This window comes from Ammospiza caudacuta, chromosome Z, assembly GCF_027887145.1.
Source record: "Ammospiza caudacuta isolate bAmmCau1 chromosome Z, bAmmCau1.pri, whole genome shotgun sequence".
Classification (NCBI taxonomy): Eukaryota; Metazoa; Chordata; class Aves; order Passeriformes; family Passerellidae; genus Ammospiza; species Ammospiza caudacuta.
In genome coordinates, this window is record NC_080632.1 from 14,614,215 (window position 1) to 14,632,984 (window position 18,770).

General features: G+C 37.5%; 1 protein-coding gene across 2 annotated transcripts in view; it reads left to right on the top strand.

Annotated features, from left to right (window-relative positions):
• Positions 1–17,810, top strand: part of GRAMD2B (GRAM domain containing 2B) — a 42,063-nt gene extending 24,253 nt beyond the window's left edge. For both annotated transcript variants that reach the window (XM_058823575.1, XM_058823576.1), the window contains exons 2-14: positions 494–616; positions 2,630–2,711; positions 3,023–3,089; positions 4,037–4,140; positions 7,545–7,640; positions 8,327–8,398; positions 8,515–8,595; positions 9,228–9,339; positions 10,984–11,106; positions 11,295–11,382; positions 11,874–11,975; positions 13,469–13,562; positions 16,595–17,810. In XM_058823575.1, the coding sequence (XP_058679558.1) occupies positions 494–616; positions 2,630–2,711; positions 3,023–3,089; positions 4,037–4,140; positions 7,545–7,640; positions 8,327–8,398; positions 8,515–8,595; positions 9,228–9,339; positions 10,984–11,106; positions 11,295–11,382; positions 11,874–11,975; positions 13,469–13,562; positions 16,595–16,636 (1,186 nt within the window). In that variant the 3' untranslated portion in view covers positions 16,637–17,810. The remainder of the gene's footprint in view (positions 1–493; positions 617–2,629; positions 2,712–3,022; positions 3,090–4,036; positions 4,141–7,544; positions 7,641–8,326; positions 8,399–8,514; positions 8,596–9,227; positions 9,340–10,983; positions 11,107–11,294; positions 11,383–11,873; positions 11,976–13,468; positions 13,563–16,594) is intronic.
• The last annotated feature ends 960 nt before the right edge of the window (positions 17,811–18,770 follow it).

Genomic DNA, 18,770 nt, shown 5'->3' on the forward strand with positions numbered 1-18,770 from the left:
AAGATGGGAAGTGAGAGGCAAAATAGGACCCATTTTCCTCTTGCAATATTGAGCTACAAATAATCTGCTAAGCACCACATGCTGCCATGCAAGATGTTTTTCTCATGGTTTGCCAATCAAATTCATTTCCATTAGTCATTTGAGTCTGAGTACTGAGTATGGAATGCATTTTTCCTAAACGAGATGTTCTCTTCAGAATGGAAGCTAGAGGTACAAATTTTATGAGTGCTGAAATATCCATGGCAGTCTTTCAGTTCTCTGTTTGTCATTGCTGAAATTCCAGTACTGGGGCTCAGGTGCATAGTACTGTTGAGTCAGTAGATACAGATTTTTTCAGGATATCAGAAGAAATATAAGTTACAATTATAAAGAACAATTTTGTTCTTTAATATATGCTGTATTGTCAACATGTTGCAGTGGCTTTCAACATTACTGTGAGTCCTTTTATTTCTTTGGTTCTTTGTTTATTTTTTTATTTATTTTTCCCCTGCAGTTCAGATGGAGAAAATGGAACTGATGAAAAAAGAAAGGCTGGAAAATCACCCACTGTGTCACTTCAGACCCCTACCAGTGAAATGGAGTATTTTGATGAACGGAAAAAAGTTGATCTTGATAGGTAATGCCAGAAATACTGTCAGTTTTCTTCTAGTAAGATAATTTAAATCGCTGCAACCCACTTCAAAAGCTAGACTGGGTAGCAATATTTATCAGATATCCTAGGGTTAATTTGCCCTAGGATATGCTATGCACGTGAATTGGAATCCAGGCACCTTCCTTAGTTGCTGTATTACCCATTGCAAGCAGTCACAATAGAATTTAGACTCTGAGCTGGCTTAGTTCCCCTGTTCTAGGAAAAAATATATTGCACTGTTTGGTGCCACTGCTAGTTACATTCCTTTCGTAATCAATTTGACAGGCAGTCAGACAGAGCTGCAGTTTTAGTCCTGGCCTGTTTCCAGAACACATTCATGCTGGAATATTGATTGTCCATGGTAAAACTGTGACATAAGTTTTAATTTTGGAGTCTGTGCCATATGTTGCATCAGATTTTCTAATGTCTCCACAAAGATATTAATTCTTCTTTTGCTGGAGAACTGAAATGCATTTTAAGTGCTTTAAAAGCTAAAATCCCACGTGGATGGCTTGAACCTTTGCATCCCTTTCACTTTGTCAACTGAACAGTCAGTGCAAAAGTCAGTGGTCAGCCTGACACTGTTGTTTTGGTCACAAGGCAAATATTTAAAAAAAAAACGTAATTTAATTTCATTAAGCATCTTTGAGGAAAAGGTATTTGAAGGAATATGTTATCACTTTTTTTTTCCCTCCAAACATTGTAGTCTTACCTCTCACATGCTATAATTGAGTACTTTTGGTGAAGGCTAAATATAAGATTTTTATCAGGTTCGCAATTTGTTTCAGTTTGACCTGTACTTTATATAAGCACACAAAGACATGTACTTACATATTTTTGAGTTTTCTTCTATGAGGGACTGCCTGAAATATGCAGCTGGTTTCTCTGCTAAGTCAGTGTGTAAGTCAGATTGCTGTAAAATCTCTTTCCTACTGTGTCTCCATAGCACTTAAGGTTTTTCTTCCTCTCACTCATATGGTGCAGTAATGGAAACTTTTGTAGCACCTTTATTTCCCTACTATATCTTTAGCACAACATATTTTCAGTTCATTCAGTATGAGTCATGTGATGTGTTTTTTCTTCTGCTGTTCAGTTTGCTTCCTGAGGACCTCTGAAAAAGAGCTACCTGATTTTTATAGTAGGTTAATATGCATTTATTCTGTGCCATATAGATCTCAGAGAGAGTGCTCTCACACAGTGCTCTCCTCTTTCTGATTTGTGAAACAGTTGTCCCCTTCTCTGTTTGTTTTTCTGAAGAATCCATGCCATTAATTCCTCCTGTATAAAACAGCAAAACTGATTTTCCCAGCCATCCACAGAGAACTTGATCTGTACTTGATTTTTTAAAAGTTGTTTGAGGTTTTGTCTGGATTTCCAGTATAAATAGCTGGAGCTGTACAAGTACAGCTACCTGTACAGCTGGCACTCAGAATTCCATTTCATTTCCTGTAGGGTTGCTGGTTATCTTAATGATTTCATTGCATTATGCTACACTACACCGTTCATAGCCATCCTCTGACTTGTGCACCTATTCTTTGTTGCACTTTTCAAATGAGCTCGTAGCTTGGGTTACAAGGTCATAGCTTTTTGTACACTGCCTTCCACCTCAACTACTAAGCTTTGTATCATTTTATCTTGAATTAGTAAGGAGTGTGCTTGCTTAGTATTAGTATTTCATATGTTGTTCAGAAACGAAGGTGAAGCTAAGCAATGTGATAATTCATTAAGCTGGAAAAATGTTTTGAACTTTTTGTATTTCCTTACCAGATAGTCGGTTATTTAGAATACCTCTTCTAAATAAAATGGAGATCATCATCAGACTGTCATAGTCAGCAGTTTAAGAAAAGATACACTCCTCTTTATCTCTGCATAATCCTTGATGATTGAGATAAGTTATCTAAAGGATTATTATTTTCTGTGGAAAAGCACATCCTGTTGGTAACTTAGCAAGATCAATGAACTGGGGCCAGGCTAACATCAAATGCTTTAAATCTTCAGGACCAAGAGCACCACAGATAGTCCAGTCCTGACAAGCAAGAGTGACTCCAAGATTGAAAGGAAAAAACGTGCCTCAAATCAGGTAAGACAGAGACTCTATTTGTTTGCCTATATAGAGTAAAAGTAAACACAACTACTATGACAAGGCTTTTGTTTAGCAACACTATAGTTCGTGGTTGTATAAGGACACAGGTTCCTTTGTCATCAGTGTATTTGAGTCTGGATAAAGCACAATATAGTATTAATAACCACATAGAAAACAAAAATGATTTCTTGTAAAACAAGTGGGCAGAATGGGAAGGTGTGTGGAGGATGGGAAGTGAAGCAGGTCACTTGGTTGTCAGACTGTCTAATAAAGTGTGTGGTTTTGTTGTTGGGCTTTTTGTTTTTTAGCTGAAGGCAAATGCACACTTTCATAAGCTGTTTCTAGATGTTCCCATTGATGAGCCGCTGAAACAAAGTAAGTATTGTTGTTGTTGTTGTCTGTGGATCCTAGATAATGTTGTTACCCAAGCAATGTGGTGATGTACAAGAGAAGCTACCTAAATTTTAAAAAATTTCAACTCCACTTACTTAGAGCTAGAGGGCCTTGATTCACATGCAATGGGCATTTTATTATAGCCTTGGAAAACTTAAATCTCTACATGTTTGGTCTATTTGGAAATTGTAGCCCACTTTGCCATTCCTGGAGCGTAACCTAATCTAATGCAGTATTTTTTGGTACTGAATCTTTCTTAATAAAGACTTTACTTGAGACAGCATTGATCAAGTGATTAGCTTGAGTTTTTGCTGTTGATGATGTTTTAATGATGTAGTTCTTAAAAGAAGAGAATTGTACACAGACATGTATAGCAAATGTTTCTTGAAAGGAGTGCAGGGAAGGTGATTCATGAGCAAGAAATGGTTTGCTCAATGTCTGTGAAGTAAAAGCAGTATTACTTTACATGTGTTGTATCTCTTTTGGACATCCATTTTAGACAACAGCTGTGGGGCTGGAAGTTTAAAGACAAAACCTTTCATTAAAATTCTTCACATTTTAGTAATACAGCTATTTTAGTAATACAGTTACCTACAAGTTAGTAAAAAGTTCATAGGATGATAGGTCACATTCTCTCAGAAAAGATTTTTGACCTTTGGAGGCTACTTGCATGTTGCCATTCATTTTATTCATTTCAGTTGTTGTCCTTCAAATACTTTGAGTCTAAACTTAGGCCTGTGACATCATCTGAGCTTGTCAGTATTAGTTAAACTTACTGAAAATTTTAAGGTTTGACAATGTTAATCAAAAGGCATAAACTTAAACATATCATAGCTTTGTAAAAAGAACAAAAAAAAAAAACAAAACAGAAGCCAGATTGGCTTGGGTTGTGATTTACATTCAAGATTATAGAATTCTATTTGTTTCAGGCTTTACATGTGCTCTGCAGAAAGAAATTCTGTACCAAGGAAAGTTATTCATTTCTGAAAACTGGATTTGCTTCCATTCCAAGGTCTTTGGTAAAGACACTAAGGTTAGTAAAATGTTTATATATAGAACAGTAATGCTATTCTTAAAAACTTGTTCATCACCACAAGTTCAAATTACTGTGCGAGGCTAGGATAGTAATACTTCCAAGTTTTATTGAATACAATCACTATTTATAAATGATGTTTGAAATACAGTCTAAAACTGAACACTGTTATTATTAGAGATTGAATCTTTTGTTTAAGGACTTCATGTCCGAAAGAAACAGATGAGAGGACAAGCAGCAGTGAGGGCATTGTCAAAACCATGTAACAGAATTTGCGAAAATATTTCTCTTGGTTTAAGTACATAAAAGAGGAGGAGGAGCTGGAGGAAGGAAGGCTGAAAAATATTAAGGCCTTCAAGGCTGTAGCTGGGGCACTGGAGAGAAGGATTAAGCATATTAAGGGATTTAGAAAGCAAGAATTAAAACTGGTTTCTGACTTGAGTAGCAAAGCTCTCTGAAGGATTCTTCTAGCAGTCCTGTTTTGCATAAACAAAGAACAGGATAAAAGAAAAACAAATTGGCAAGGTTTTTATTTGTGAGCCCAGTGTGCAGATCAGAACTGATATGTGAACTGTTGGGAAGATCATAAATTAGTCTTTCTTGGTGATCCACCTAAAGCTTAGTACCCCTGAGGTGAATGATGTGCATACAGAAAAATCAAAGACTTGGGTCCGTTGATTTGGAGCTTTTGGAGTGTGCTTTGTTTACATAAACTGCTTTAGTTTTCACTGCATCTGGGGAAACAGATCAAAATGCTTCAAGGATTTCTTTGGCTTCTTCATTTCAGGTGTATCCTTGAACAAAGCTTCTGGTTTGATCCATTGATCTAGGGGTTGATTAGGGGTTGAGATTATCTCATTTCTCTGGGGTCAACTGTTTTGATGGTGTACCATCTGTTGTTTAAGGTCTTTTTATAAAGTATAAAAGGTTTAAAGATTGTTTAATATTATTGACAGCGCATTGTCCATAGTGACCTTATGGGTTATTGTCTACCACCACTTGGCCCAGGACTATTGTTGATTTCTAGTTAATGGATTCTACTAGTCATAGACAGTACGTTAATGTGGATGATGTGTATGTTAGTGAAAGTTGTATGACACAAAATAAAAAACAACTGGTTCACTACTGTCATTCAATATTAGTAACAGCTATCTTTGCAATTTCTTAACATTTAAGCTGCTGTACTAGCAGTCTTCACTGTGAACACAATTCAAACTGTGGAACAGCTTTGTAGTGCCAAAGCTAAAAGTAGTGTAGTGTAGTGTAAGCTAAAAGTATACAAGAATATGGTAGAACTTTATTGAATAGAAAAACTGGTAAAATATGCAGAATGATGATGATGATGTAGTACTAGGAAATTATTTGTTAACAAGGTTTTAAATTCAGGAATATATACGTGCTTACACATACGCTGAAGAGTGAAAACATTTTACAAGATAGAGTGAAATAAACACTGGAAATGTAATTACAGCAATTTTGCAAATTACTCAGTTTTGGGTCTTACTTTCAGAAAACATTGTGGGGAAAATTAAGTGTGAAGGAGATAGTCCTTATCATTTATTTACAGCGTCATTCTGCTTTTAGGAATACCATCAAGAAAAAAGCTTGAGAATCAGGCATACAGTAAAAAATTATGTCGTGGGAAAGGAAGGAGGAAATCAAGCTGGACAGGAAGAGAAACATTCTTAGCAGTCAGATACACTGACAAAGTTTTCAGAACACAAAGCTTCTGTTGATTAAAACTTGTAAAACCATATAAGCTTAGGGATAAAGTGTTTTATTGTGAGAAACAGCAGATCTACACATTCCAGTTAATTTTTGATAGGAGTTCTACCTGCAGGTTTGGGGTTTTTTACTGAAAGCTTTCATGCAAGGAACAGCTATGCAATTCAGGAGTTTTGAGTATGCAGTAAAAACAGTGTGTATATTCAAAAGTAAAAGATTGCTTCTGCAGGATTGAATAGGCATTGGAAAACTTTTTTTCCAGGTAGCACTCATTTGGCTGTATATGTTGGCCTTGAATCTTTCTTGGATTTAGACATTGTTTTACCCTTTTAAATTACTTTCAATGTTGCCTGCAGGTAAATCTTTTATTCTGAAACAATTACTGTTCCAGATAAAAGTATTTGTGATCAAACAGTGATTCCACCCTTCCAATGTAATGCTGTGGGAGCAGTGCAGTAAGCAAGTGCTGAATGCACACATTAGTTTTGATTACAGTGATGATGTCCATCTAAACTACACACAGTAGAATGCCGTTTACGTCTCTGATTTAAAGTTCTTTAAGGTGAATTGTGAACTGAACCAACTAGAAAAATTGTAAGCTGCTTTCTTGTAGCAGGATTTGTGTTCAAGGAATATTTGGCAGTCTTGCAACCAAACTATAACTTGAAAAGATTTTTCTTTTACCTGGTACAATTTTTCATTTCATGATTTTGTGTTACTATTCTGAACAAAAGTTAACAAGAAACTGCACAGAGTAAATCCATTCTCCTCCCATGGCATATTTTAAATCAGTGCTATGATTGCAAACTGAGCAAATTATGAACACTTTTAACCTTGCTTCCAAATTTCTCAGGTAGATCTGAGAGCCTGTGCCAAAAATATTTTTAACAGGATCTGTTTCTTAATCTTGGGTGTTGTTATATTATATACATATCCAGGATTATTATATTTGTCTGACTCACTAAATCTCTAGGCTTTTCAACTCACTGTCTTCAAACAGATTTTTTACCATTGTAAATTGGGATTTACAGGAAGAACCCATGCAGAATATCTGAAGCGAAATACTCTGAAACTTAGCTGACGTTACTCTAATGGTGTTGGATGTAAACATAAGGGAGGAAGGAAAATTGGGAACTTTTCAGGGTAAATGTAGACTGCCTCCTTGGCACACACAGGAATCAGTTGAAGTCAGCAGGTGTATCAATATTGGGTCTTTCAACCTTGCTGAAGGATGAGCTGTTTACTCACCTGCTTGTTGCAGATCTGTAAGTGGTAAGAAGACTTTTATGCTCATTATTCAACAAGCTTTTCTTCTCTGATATGTTCTGAAATATTTGGTTTCTAAACAAAGAAGCATAGCTTTAAGATTGGTTCATTTTGCTGATCTGCAGTGCACTAAGCCCATAGTCTTGTGAGAGCCAGAAGGGATCAGGAAAGGAAGACACAAGCAAATGCCTGGATTAGCATTTTATAAAAGGAGAAGTAAAAGTAGTTAGGTAATTACTATTTCTTATTTTACATGAAATAGCAGTAATCAGAAGGGCAGTGGAGACATCTTTAAATGATGAGTGTTGAAGGTCTGGCTTATCCCAGTAGCTGGGCTGGCCCCTCAGGGGAGAGTGTGGTACAGATTTGTATGTGAGTATTGGGATTCCAACACTACATTTACCTTGTTTCAGATTAGTATACCTGTGCTGTCAGTGACACTTCTGAAGAAAACCAAAACTGCCCTTCTTGTGCCAAATGCTCTGATCATAGCAACAGTGACAGATAGGGTAAGTACTGGTAGAGGACAAGGTATTCCAGTGAGAAAATAAAGAATAGAATCTCTGTTTGCCACTTGGTCTCTGTAATCATTCATTCCCTGTTTTCCAAGAGCTCATAGCACCAGAGGAACTGGAAAAGCTGAGTCAGGAAGTGCATGCACAGAGGGTTACCTTCTTTGTTAGCAGCTCTGTCAATGTTCTTCCATTTGCTTGTATCTCTTACCTAACCAGTCGTACTTTAGACACACAAAAACCTGTTGCTTACAGTTGTATTCAGGAATTGTACTTGCATCAATCCGTAGAAAATATGATTATGCTATGAGCAGCTTCAGAAGCAATGCATTTTCATTGCACAAATATTCTGTGGGTGCAGGAGACAGTACATAAAAGCAAGTTTGGGGTTTTGTTTGTTTGGAGTTTTTTTAAGGGTTAGGTAAAACATAGCATGAAAAGGATTTTAAAAGAAAGAACAGATCTGGATTATGCTCTTGTTCCCGCAGCAGAACATGGTAACTTTTATATGCCTGTTCTGTGTTTGTGTGATAAACATCAAGTCGAAGGCTTAAAAAGAACCACAGGTTTTTGCTGCCATACTTTGTTACTTGATCACCAGCAAAATCACCTGTCAAGTTTTATTTAGATAAGAGGAAAACTGTATGTCTTTTGCAAACAGTCTTGGAACTTTTATTTTGCAGTACATGTTTGTCTCACTACTCTCCAGAGATACCACCTACAAGCTATTAAAATCTATCTGTATACATCTTGACGTAAGTAGTAGTGGCAGTGAAGATGGTATGTAGTTTGTGTTCATTATTACTGCTATCTTGCTGTGAAATGGTGCTTTCTGCTTGTGTTGCTTGTTGACAGTGCCACTATTTTTCAGGATACAAGCATGGGCAACAGTCCAAATCCCTCTTCTGCAGAAAACAGCTTCAGGGCTGATCGCCCTAGAACTCTGCCCCTGGTAAATGGCTTAGAAGTTTGTTCTTTTGTGGCATGGCATCTTTCATTGCAAGTACTATTTATAATGCCTGAAGAAAGCGAACTGCAGAGAATCATGACATCTGTTTCTAAAACTTCCATGAGTCTTTAGGCTGGAAAACAGTTGGACTAATTACCATAATTATCTGTGATGTGCAGTTTATATACATGCGTACGCCTTGGATTTATTCAAGGTCTGTATGTTCTCCATATCTCTGTCTAGCAGTCAGATTTCACTGTACTGACATAAAGTCTGCCATGGACAGTTTTTGCAGTGTTTCTAGTAGCAAACCTTCCTCTGTAAAACAGTTACTCATCTGCAAGAGCTCTGAAGCTGCATGTGATAACCAGAGTCTTAAGTCTATGGACTTGCCCTAGACTTCACAGCTTGTCTAACTTAACAGTCTTTCTTAGAGACAAGGCAGGAGATGAAGCTTGAATTCTGGTGCTCTTATGGAGCTTATTTTTTAGTTTGATCTCCACATATTGATGTCAGAGATTGTTCCTGGTTAAACAGTTCTAAAGCTTGGATCTTTGGTTCAGATTCTAGAGGAAATTAGATTGTTTTGATTTAGAACAGGGATAAGCCTTTTTGTGATTTGTTCTACCCATCAGGATTTCACTGAAGATTATTCTGATCTGGATGGAATAGTGCAGCAGCGAAGACAAGAGATGGAAGAATCCAGCAGCACAGGCTCGCAGACACCAGAGCTGGAGTGCTTCCAAGGTGAGTGGGATCATGGAGCTCCAAGAGAAGGAGAATGGACTAGCTCTCAGTTTTGCTTCTGTATCCCCTTCTGATGTGGAATCTAGATTTGTTTGGTCCTGGAGAATTATGTGCATTTTCAGATCTTCCTCAAGGCCCCAGTATCTGCATTTCTGTTATTATGGCCCTCTGCAATCCAGACTCAGGCAATGACTTAGTCATCAGTAGATCTAAATTGTTGCTGCTTGTTCCAGTTGCTTAGCCATGTGAACAGAGATAGAATGTAGGAGCCATTCATGCTTTAAAACACGAAGGAAAAACAAACAATCAAAACCCATTTTAAAGTAGTTCAAGTCATAGTGCAACTTCTGATCTATACAAATAACACTTTGTACTATGATCACTTTTGGTCACCAAGGTTATTTTTGGCTTTTTTTGGTGGGTTTTTTTAAACACTCATTTTATTCTTTGCTGCTATTAAGATATTTGAAGATACCATCCAAAGTTGTTCTTTCTTTACCACACTCTTTGTAATCTCGTCTCAAGTTCTTCACCTCCTTAGCAGCTGTTCTTCATAACTCATACTTCATAACTTCATGAGTACAGCAATACTTGTTTTGTCTAGCTCATGCAGAATGTTGTTGTGAAAACCTAGAGTATTCTCTTATACACTTAATATATATTAAGATATTAATATGTTATTATGTTGTTAGTACTCTGGGTTCCATCTTGACTGTAATTTGTATAAGAAACTGCTGAAAGATACTGTCATTTTTTTAGCAGTTCTCTGTCATGTCATTTTTTATTAACTCTTTTTTGCTCTGTGTTTTTTTGTTCAGCCAAATAATTTGGAGTTACTTGCTTTCATTGATATTTTACATTTACAGTGCATCTGTATTTAATTGTGTGTTGCTCTTCATTAAATTGTGGCATCATCACATGCCACAGAGTGCTTCTAAATAATTTTTTAACTTGCTGCCTTACTTCCTTATGGCTAGTAACTACTTCAAGCCATTTCTTTTTCCACAAATGAAAACCAATATCCAAGCAAAGAACCATCCTAGGAAAAAGAGTTGAAAGTAGGAGTGAAAGGTAGCACGTCTGTCACTCATGGTTGTTTTTTGTGCATCATTAGAGCAAGTCCAGGTAAACAGGTAGAGCATAGAACTGAGTGTGATTAGATTTTTCTGTTCCATTTCTTTCAAGATACCACTGGCTGGCATTTTTAAAGACAGTCCAGACAGGAAGTTTTAATGTCCTTTTTAAAGTAGCAATGCACTATCCTCATTTGGTGTTGCTATTAAAGTAATTTGGAATCATTACTCTAGCAAATTCAGGCCTTTTGAGAGATTACTTTTGTGACTATAATCTTCTGCCTGAAATTTCAATAGTAGCTTTCAAGATTTTCATGGGTTACCATCTTTTAAAAGATCTGGAATAGAAGTGCAACATATATTTACATTATCTTCTTTCAACCCAAATGCTTCTTTTTATTTTGTGTTAATGTGGAACTAGTACGTAAACTGTTTCAAGGATACTAAACCAACTTCTACTTTTTACCCAAAAGTACAGAAATGTACTTTTAAAATTCTCCTCTTTCTCTATTTCTTGACCAAAATAAGCTATCAACAATTTCACCTCTATCAACATTCTTTCTTTTGACAGATTATCACGTTGTTGAAACGGAGACTCATTTGAAAGTTTCCAAGCCTGAGGCCAAGTCTGTTCGTTCAGATGCACATAGTAAACGTGGGCCTGATGGAAAAGCCCGAAACAGTCCTCGAAATGGTAAGAATTCAAGGACAGATCTGCAGCTGGAATAACTTGAGATAAGTTTGCAAAGTACATCGGTTCACATAACATGCAAGAGCTCTTTCTTGCTTCTCCCTCTACATTATCTGTTGCGTTCTTCAAAACACTGTTTATATTCTGTGATCTGCTCTGCTCAAAGTAAGACTTGGTTCTTTCCCTTGCAGGCCACTCTGAAGCCTTCAGGTTCCTCCACAAAGTGAAGTCCCAGAAGCTCTTATCTCTGAACCATGTACTTGTATTTTATGCAATTCTGTAAGTTAGCAATAACAAGATTGTCAAAAACTAGGATTTTCTTATGTTTACAGGATTGATATAATGTAAACATGATTGATATAATCTAAGCTTTACTTGAGAAAAGGAAATTATTGGGAATTGTGGCTTTTATACTTCCCAGAAATGTGTATATACATACGTACATATATCTATATAAGCCTGCTGCATCAGGCTTATACTTAACTGGCCATTTACTTTTAAAAGCAAAGAGTCTTTCGATTCAGAAAATTTTAAAAGTGTTTAAGTACTTGCAGAGGTTCCTTTTGCATGTCATTTAGCAAACACATACTCAGGTTTGAGATTTTCATAACTGTCTGAATGCCATTGATGCTATTCCTGAAATGTTTCTAAGAACAATACCTTTATTATTGAACATGTGCAAGTAATAATTTAAATGGCTTTTAACAATGAATTTGTCAGGTGCTGCTAAAGTTTCCTTAACTGATACACTTTATTTTTCTCTCTTACAGTGTTTGTGTTTTAATACTTTCTACCTTCTACATGAGATATAAAATCAGTGTCCTGGAGGAACGCCTTATGTCCATGACAGCCTTTGATTCACATATTAAGGAGTAAGATAAACTCTGGAAAAATATTGGGGATTTAAATCTTTTTCCAGAGCAGTGATTCCATGAAAAAGGTGTAACTTCTGTCTTCAGTCTTAGTGTCATTTGATTAGTATATTAGAAACATACTTCATGCTCTTTGAGCTAATACATGTGTTTTGCTTGTATAAAGCTTTGTGTTGTCTATATACCATTTAGAAACTGATATCCTGTCTTTCTGAAATAAAAAACCCCACAATAGAAAAACAAACCAAAGCAAAATCCAAACACACCAAGGTACAGGTGCCTGTCTATTTGAAGAGGAAATAGGGAAAGGGACCATAGTTACAGAAATAATTCCTTTCTGTAGCTGAAGTCATGGCTGTCATCTGCCCGTGCAGTTAGTTTTTTGGGATTTTTTTTTTGTCTCCATGTTGCATAAATGGGAATATGCAAACATTAAATGGTGCAGCAGTGCAGAGGTATGTGGTTTTTTTCCAGAATAGTTTGCGTCTGTAAGCTGTATGGGCTCCCTGCTCTTGTCTTTGGAAGTTAAACTGGATACTGCTAAGAATACTAATCAGTTTATTGATTTTGCATTAACTCTTCTCCCCTTCTTATAACAGATTTTTTTCCCTGAGCTGCTCTGAAAAATATGGCTTTGAAAGTCATTTATAAACTCAGTGCAAAACATGCAGCCACATGCAACATGAGTGGAAATGATGACTGCTGGAAAAGCACCATGTGGAAAAGAGAAGGGAAAAATAAAATTCAAGACAGAGCTGACTCAGGCGTGGTGGAACTGTTTATAAAGTGGTTCAAATTTAGCAAGCTCTTACATAAGTGTGCTTTTAAATTCAGCTTTCTTTGATTACCCATCAATGACAAAACAGGTCACTCTGACATTGCACTTGTGGTCATATCAAACAATGACTGTGCTGTTTATGATCCAACTGGTCTCAGCTGTCATCTGTGGAAAGCAGTAGGATTTGTATGCATGTGTCAGAAGACAGAGCTAGGTTCTTCATTAAAAAAGGGATAGAAGGAAATGATGCTCTATCTATGCAGCCTTGCATTTATATTTTACCATTTTATAATCCAAGAAGTGGGGTAAACCTGTCCCACATATTAAGCAATGTCAAAAGCCTTTTTTCTCACTTCTGGCGTATTTTTATTAGCAGGATACTGTATCCCTCTTCAGAAACACTAACACAAGACAGTCCTGATTTTGTTGCTCTGATCCCAAACAGTGCAAGATACAGGAAGGAAGATCTAATGTGCACTTCTGCAGTGTCAAGGGCTTGGGCTTTCCAATTTCCTCAAGTCACAGGATGTGGAACTTATAGAACTTTTCAGGGGAAATAGCTCAAAAGTGTTCTATCCAGACTTCTGGAGAATGAGATTTCTGTAAACTAGTACAGTTTACAATTTTGGCACTGTTGCCATCTACATGTGTGTCCAGTTCTGTTTTCCTCATTTTTTGAGTCTGTCACACTTAAATTTTTCATTCTATTTGACAGACATCAAGTGCACCAAGATTTGGGATCTCACCTGCAAATTAATGCTGATGCCCTTTGTGATGAGTTAACTGCTAATCTTAGAAAATTGGAAAAGGTAATAACATTGTATGATATAATGCAAATGCTGATAGACCCATCAAGTTCTTGCTGTGTTTCTATGATCTTGTATCTTGAAAAGTGTTGAGTTACCCCAAATTTGATACCAAAAGGTGGCATATTTTCCTAGACAAAGGACTAGTTTTCAGACTATAAATTAACCCTAATATAAACATTGGTATGTGTAAAAGCTTTGCCTTGAACCGAAGCTTATAACCAGGCCAAGTGTCCCTGAGGCAGACACTTCAGGGTGATTATTGCATTATGTAGTCATCTCAACTGTTTTTTTTCTTTTTTTTTTTTTAGTCCATCAGGGCTAAGGATTTTAAAATCAACCTTTATTGGTATTTGATTAATTTTTCTGTTTGGGGCTTTTTAGGAGTTTTGATTAAGAAAAGTGGTGCTTGCTTACATATGCAGTCAGCTTCTTCACACAGAGTGGCTGAGATCTGCTTGTTTTATTCCAGTAACACCAATGCTGCTGCACCTGTTGTGCAGTTCCCTGTACCGGACTCCTGCTTTTTACCATTCTCTAATTGGAAAACTAAACATATTTGGTGACTTAAATTGGAAGCCTATGCAAAACAAGTGGGTGTGCAGACCTTATTTCCTTATTTGGTGTTTTTCTCCTTTCTAAAACACTTTACCAGAGACTCCACTGCTCTTGTGGCTGTGCCCTGGCATGGGTCTGCTGGATGCTGTTGGAATGGTTGTGCCCAGCACAGGGCAGCCCCTGGCCCTGGCACACTGCTGCTGCCCCTGCAGACCTTGCCCCATCTGCCCCCAAACCTTGACAAATGCACCCAGTACAGGTGGGTGAAATGCTGTGTGTTGGGTACACATACACAGGCAGAACATGACAAAAGCACTAGTGGAACGAAACCAAAAGTTACTTGAATTCCTTTGTGCTTAAGTCACACGGGATATTTTTGCCTCTGTTTCTAAAACTGAGTCTGTGCCAAAGTCTTTCAATGCCTTTTTTCCCCCAAACCAAATTTTTCAAATAGCATAAAGCTAAGAATATAAAATATCACTGTTTACATGTATGGTATAGGTTTTAGAAATAGTGCCAAAAATGGGTTTCTTCTCCCACATCGTCGCTCTCTTGGCTATGAAAATATAGAGTAATGCTGGCTTAACTCCTCTGTATTTTCTGGACAATAACAGCATGAATACAAAGGAAAAATGCTCTGGTAACCAGATGGTTACTAGATGGTTACCAGATACAGTCTTCTGCCAAATTAGGTCATTTAAGAGGTTACTGCTTTCTGGCTGTCTGGGACAGGCTGGCAAGATGGTTCATAGGAGACCTCATTTCAGTGGGAAGCCAGCCAGCCCTCTGCAACAAGGCTAGGCACTGTCCCACTCCCTTATATAGTCTCTGCTTGGAGACAGTAATGGACAGCTGGATGGTTAGGTCATTCAGCTGTTCCCAGAGAAGTGACCTTCTGTCCTGAACTAAGTCTTAAGTGGTGTGCATTTTTTGTTTAGTGTCCTGCTTTCTTTATTTCATGTCTACAGGATTGGAGCCTTAAAGACTTACCTTTATCTGCCAGATATTCAGGGTGATGAAGTGCTCTGCATACAAGCTAAATCAGAATTGCCTGTAGCTGCATATTGCCACATCCTGTTCTAATCTAGATGAGCAGTGGTTAGAAATCTGACAGCTTTTTGTTCTCTGAGCAAAGTTGCTGCAGTTGTTTACCAGTTTCATATGCCTTAGTGAAAAGTGGCTGCAGCAGCAAAGGTAGCATACATGTTCTAGTATAACTTGTCATGTCTTCCCTTACTTTCCCTGTGACCACAGCACTGTAAACTGGAGCACTGAGATTATCTAGATTAAAAACTAAAAATTACTCTGCAGTTAAAAATTGGTTAATGCACAAATATGTAGCAATGATTTTTTCTGTGCGACCTTGTGATTTTTACAAGTTCTGCTTCATACTTGGAGTCAAGGAACTGCCATTGTTTAGCAGAATTCTGCTAACTTAGCTTTTAATTGCATTTAGCAGTTTGTTAAAATGCAGCGTGTCTGTCAAAGGATAAAGCATTAAATTGTGGGAGGGAAAATGTGGCCTAATATTACTCATTCCCTTACACTAACTTACCAAGCTAAAAGGAAATTCCTGTTTACACGTTAAGCAATTCTCATAAAATTAGGTGCTTCTTAGTGTTTCCCTTTCCTCAAAATATCCTTATTGAGAAAGGGGTGCATGTGGGATGGAAATCATGATGTAGGACTGAAAAGTGGTATCTTTGAACAGGAAGTACAGTGGCTCCTCAAATTAAAGCCTGAAAGTAGCTGTGACTAAATCTGTTACCAGTGCCAGCGAGTTACTAAGATACTGAGATACTGAGAATGTGTGTGTCTGGGGATGTGACCCACTCTATTCCCTCCTCTCTGCTTTTAAGGACAAGGAGATGAAAAGTGGGTAAATAGGCTGTGTAAAAATAGATCTGTTCAAATTATTCTGGAGGATGCAACTGGCTGAGAATACTTTCATTGCAGCTAAAGGAAGATAGTCCACAATCAGTTCACTGAATCTGGTAAATGGGACGTGTCTGCTAATGGTTACAAGACTGTACTTTACTGTGCATGTATCATGGCTGAAGCTGTTAAAAAACTATTTGAATTATCCATTTAGCCATAGAGCTATGACTTGGAAGTTTGAGGCTTTTACTGTATTTTGATCAAGGTGAAAATAATTCATTTTCTTGTCCCATTGCTTTCTAGTTCTGATTTTTATTTCTGTCTTATGACTAATGGTGGAGGCAATCTATAGGAGAAAATTTCAGAGGATATTCATTATATGAAACTTGCTGGTTGATTGTCTAGGTGTTACATTTTATGCACTTTTATTGCACTTACAATAAGGGAAGCATTTAACAGGAATACCAGAGGTATGAAAAGGTGTGACAGAATTAACATGCAGACAGAGTATATTGAAGAGTATGTCTTGATATTTTTTTTAATTTAAAATGCGGTGTAACACTTCTTGCCTCACAACTCTTTCCCTCTCTTTTTCTAAGATACAGAGCAACTTACAAAAACTACTTGAAGATGGTGAATGAAACATCAGTGTTCTTGGACTGCTTCAGACCTCATTCTTCTCTCTTGACAAACTGTTCCAAAGGAGCTCTGCTGGCCAGAGTTCAAGCTTCTTTATTTTCAGTCCAAGCCAAGCTTAAACTACTGTAAAGCTCATGTCATAATGCAAAAAAGTCAGTTGATTCTTCAGCATGTATCTATATATTTTGCAAACATATGGTTTGGTCTACATGTATCTATGTTTTAAAAATGTGGGGATTTTTCTTTCTCTGTTGTGTGTGAATTAATGGATTTTATAGCTTGCTTGATTTTAGAGTTGCTTTCACCAGTGCAAACCTTGTGCATATCCTTTTACCTCAACATTTACTTTATGCCTATTGTCATACAAGTATATACGTGAACAATGTCAGCCATGATTTATTACTGAAGTGTTGTGTGAATGAGCAGGTATCTGTTTTAGCTATGATAATGGATTGGTGCTGTGCTCTTCATTTTTACTTACTTCTCTGCACCTTGATGAAAACAGATGCCTCTGTGTTTGGGTATGCTGTCGTGAATGTCTGAGGTCTGCTCAGTTCTCCAGCGCTGTAAAAAGGCTCAAGTCTGCTTTTCGTGACACTGTATCACCACTGAGGGTAAGGTCTGTTTCTACTGGGCATTCAGGTTCCATTGAAGTCATGCCTGAAATCTGTATGGACTTGCCAATTTGCAATCAAGTTGTTTATGAATAGCAATATGGGTGTGACACACCTGCACAACTTAGAAAAACTGCTTGTTTTCTGTCCACTCATGTGGTCTCTGTCCTTTAAGTTAATCAGTGTGAAGATCATCAGTCAGCTTTCCTTGGAGTTCATGGGGTTTTGGTTGGCTGAGCAAGTGCAATTTGTAGTGCAGTAAATGGAAATCTGGTCTTGGCATGTGACTCCAGGGACTGGATATTTCCACGTAATGAGAACAGGCAAATTAATGGTGCAGCAATACAAACAATCAGTAGAGTGAATGAAAAAGTGGACACCTGCTTCATTATATCACATACTGGGTTTTTCCAGAGTGCCTAAGATGGGGATTTTTAGATTTCTGATTCACCAAGCAGGCTCATTAGTTTTTAAAAAGCAATATTTAGGATAATAACTACTATCTGTGAAGTAACAGTATTGTTTATAATATGCTATGCATTTTATAACCATTTCTGTGAAATGTACCTACTTTGTTTAAATAAACTTTTTTAAAACCAGTGGCTCAGTACTATAATTTGGATGAACCCAAGTCCATCCATCAGTTTTAGTCAAATGTGATGTTCATGAGGCTTATATCTCGTGGTACAGTTTATGCAAAACCCAGCACTCAACACAAGGGGTTAGGAACTGCATCCTGCTTCAGTCCTTCCTCTGACTCCATTGTGTATGACTTTTTTCTGCATCTCAATGACAACAGTAAGAGCAAATTCGGCCCCCAGAGTTTTGGGGACATGTTAATGGTTTTCTCAAGTTCCTCAGGTTTCTCAAGTTTCCTCCTTGGAGGATATTGGATGGGTATCAGAATGCCGAGGCAGCTTTGAGGGCTCTGAGGGCTCTAACATGCCTGCCTGGCTCAAGATTCCTCATGAGTACAGTATGTAAGAAATTGTTGAGATTTGACTGTTCTCCCTATTGAAATACCTGCTTTTGTTTCCTCAGCTATTGTGACTTTATTGGAAAACTCAGCTTCACAAGAAAAATGTTGAAAAAAGTTTGGTTTTTTTCCATTTTTCCCCCTACTTTCCACTACAGTTGCACAGCTTATGTAATGTTTTGGACTCTCACCTCATCCTCTACCTTCTCTTGTTCCCTCCCTTTAATTCTGTATCAGAAGTCTCCAGCTCTGTGGTTGAAAAATTGATGCCATGAGTCACTTTTATCAAAGGAACTACAAGAAGACTTGGTTTTTTCCAGCAGCTGAACTGAGTTAGCCTTTTACTTACCTTACATTGTCAAGTCTGTGCCTTTCTGCAGGAGCACAGGGAGAGAGATATTTGATAGGTGCCTTAAGTGAATCAGGCAGGCTAAGGCCTTATCATTAGCCATATGGAACACAATAATTACTGTATGGAATCCGCAGTCAGAGGTGGGTGTGTGCCCTTTAGCCTGCAGCAGCAGCAGCATGCCGGGGGAGGCGAGT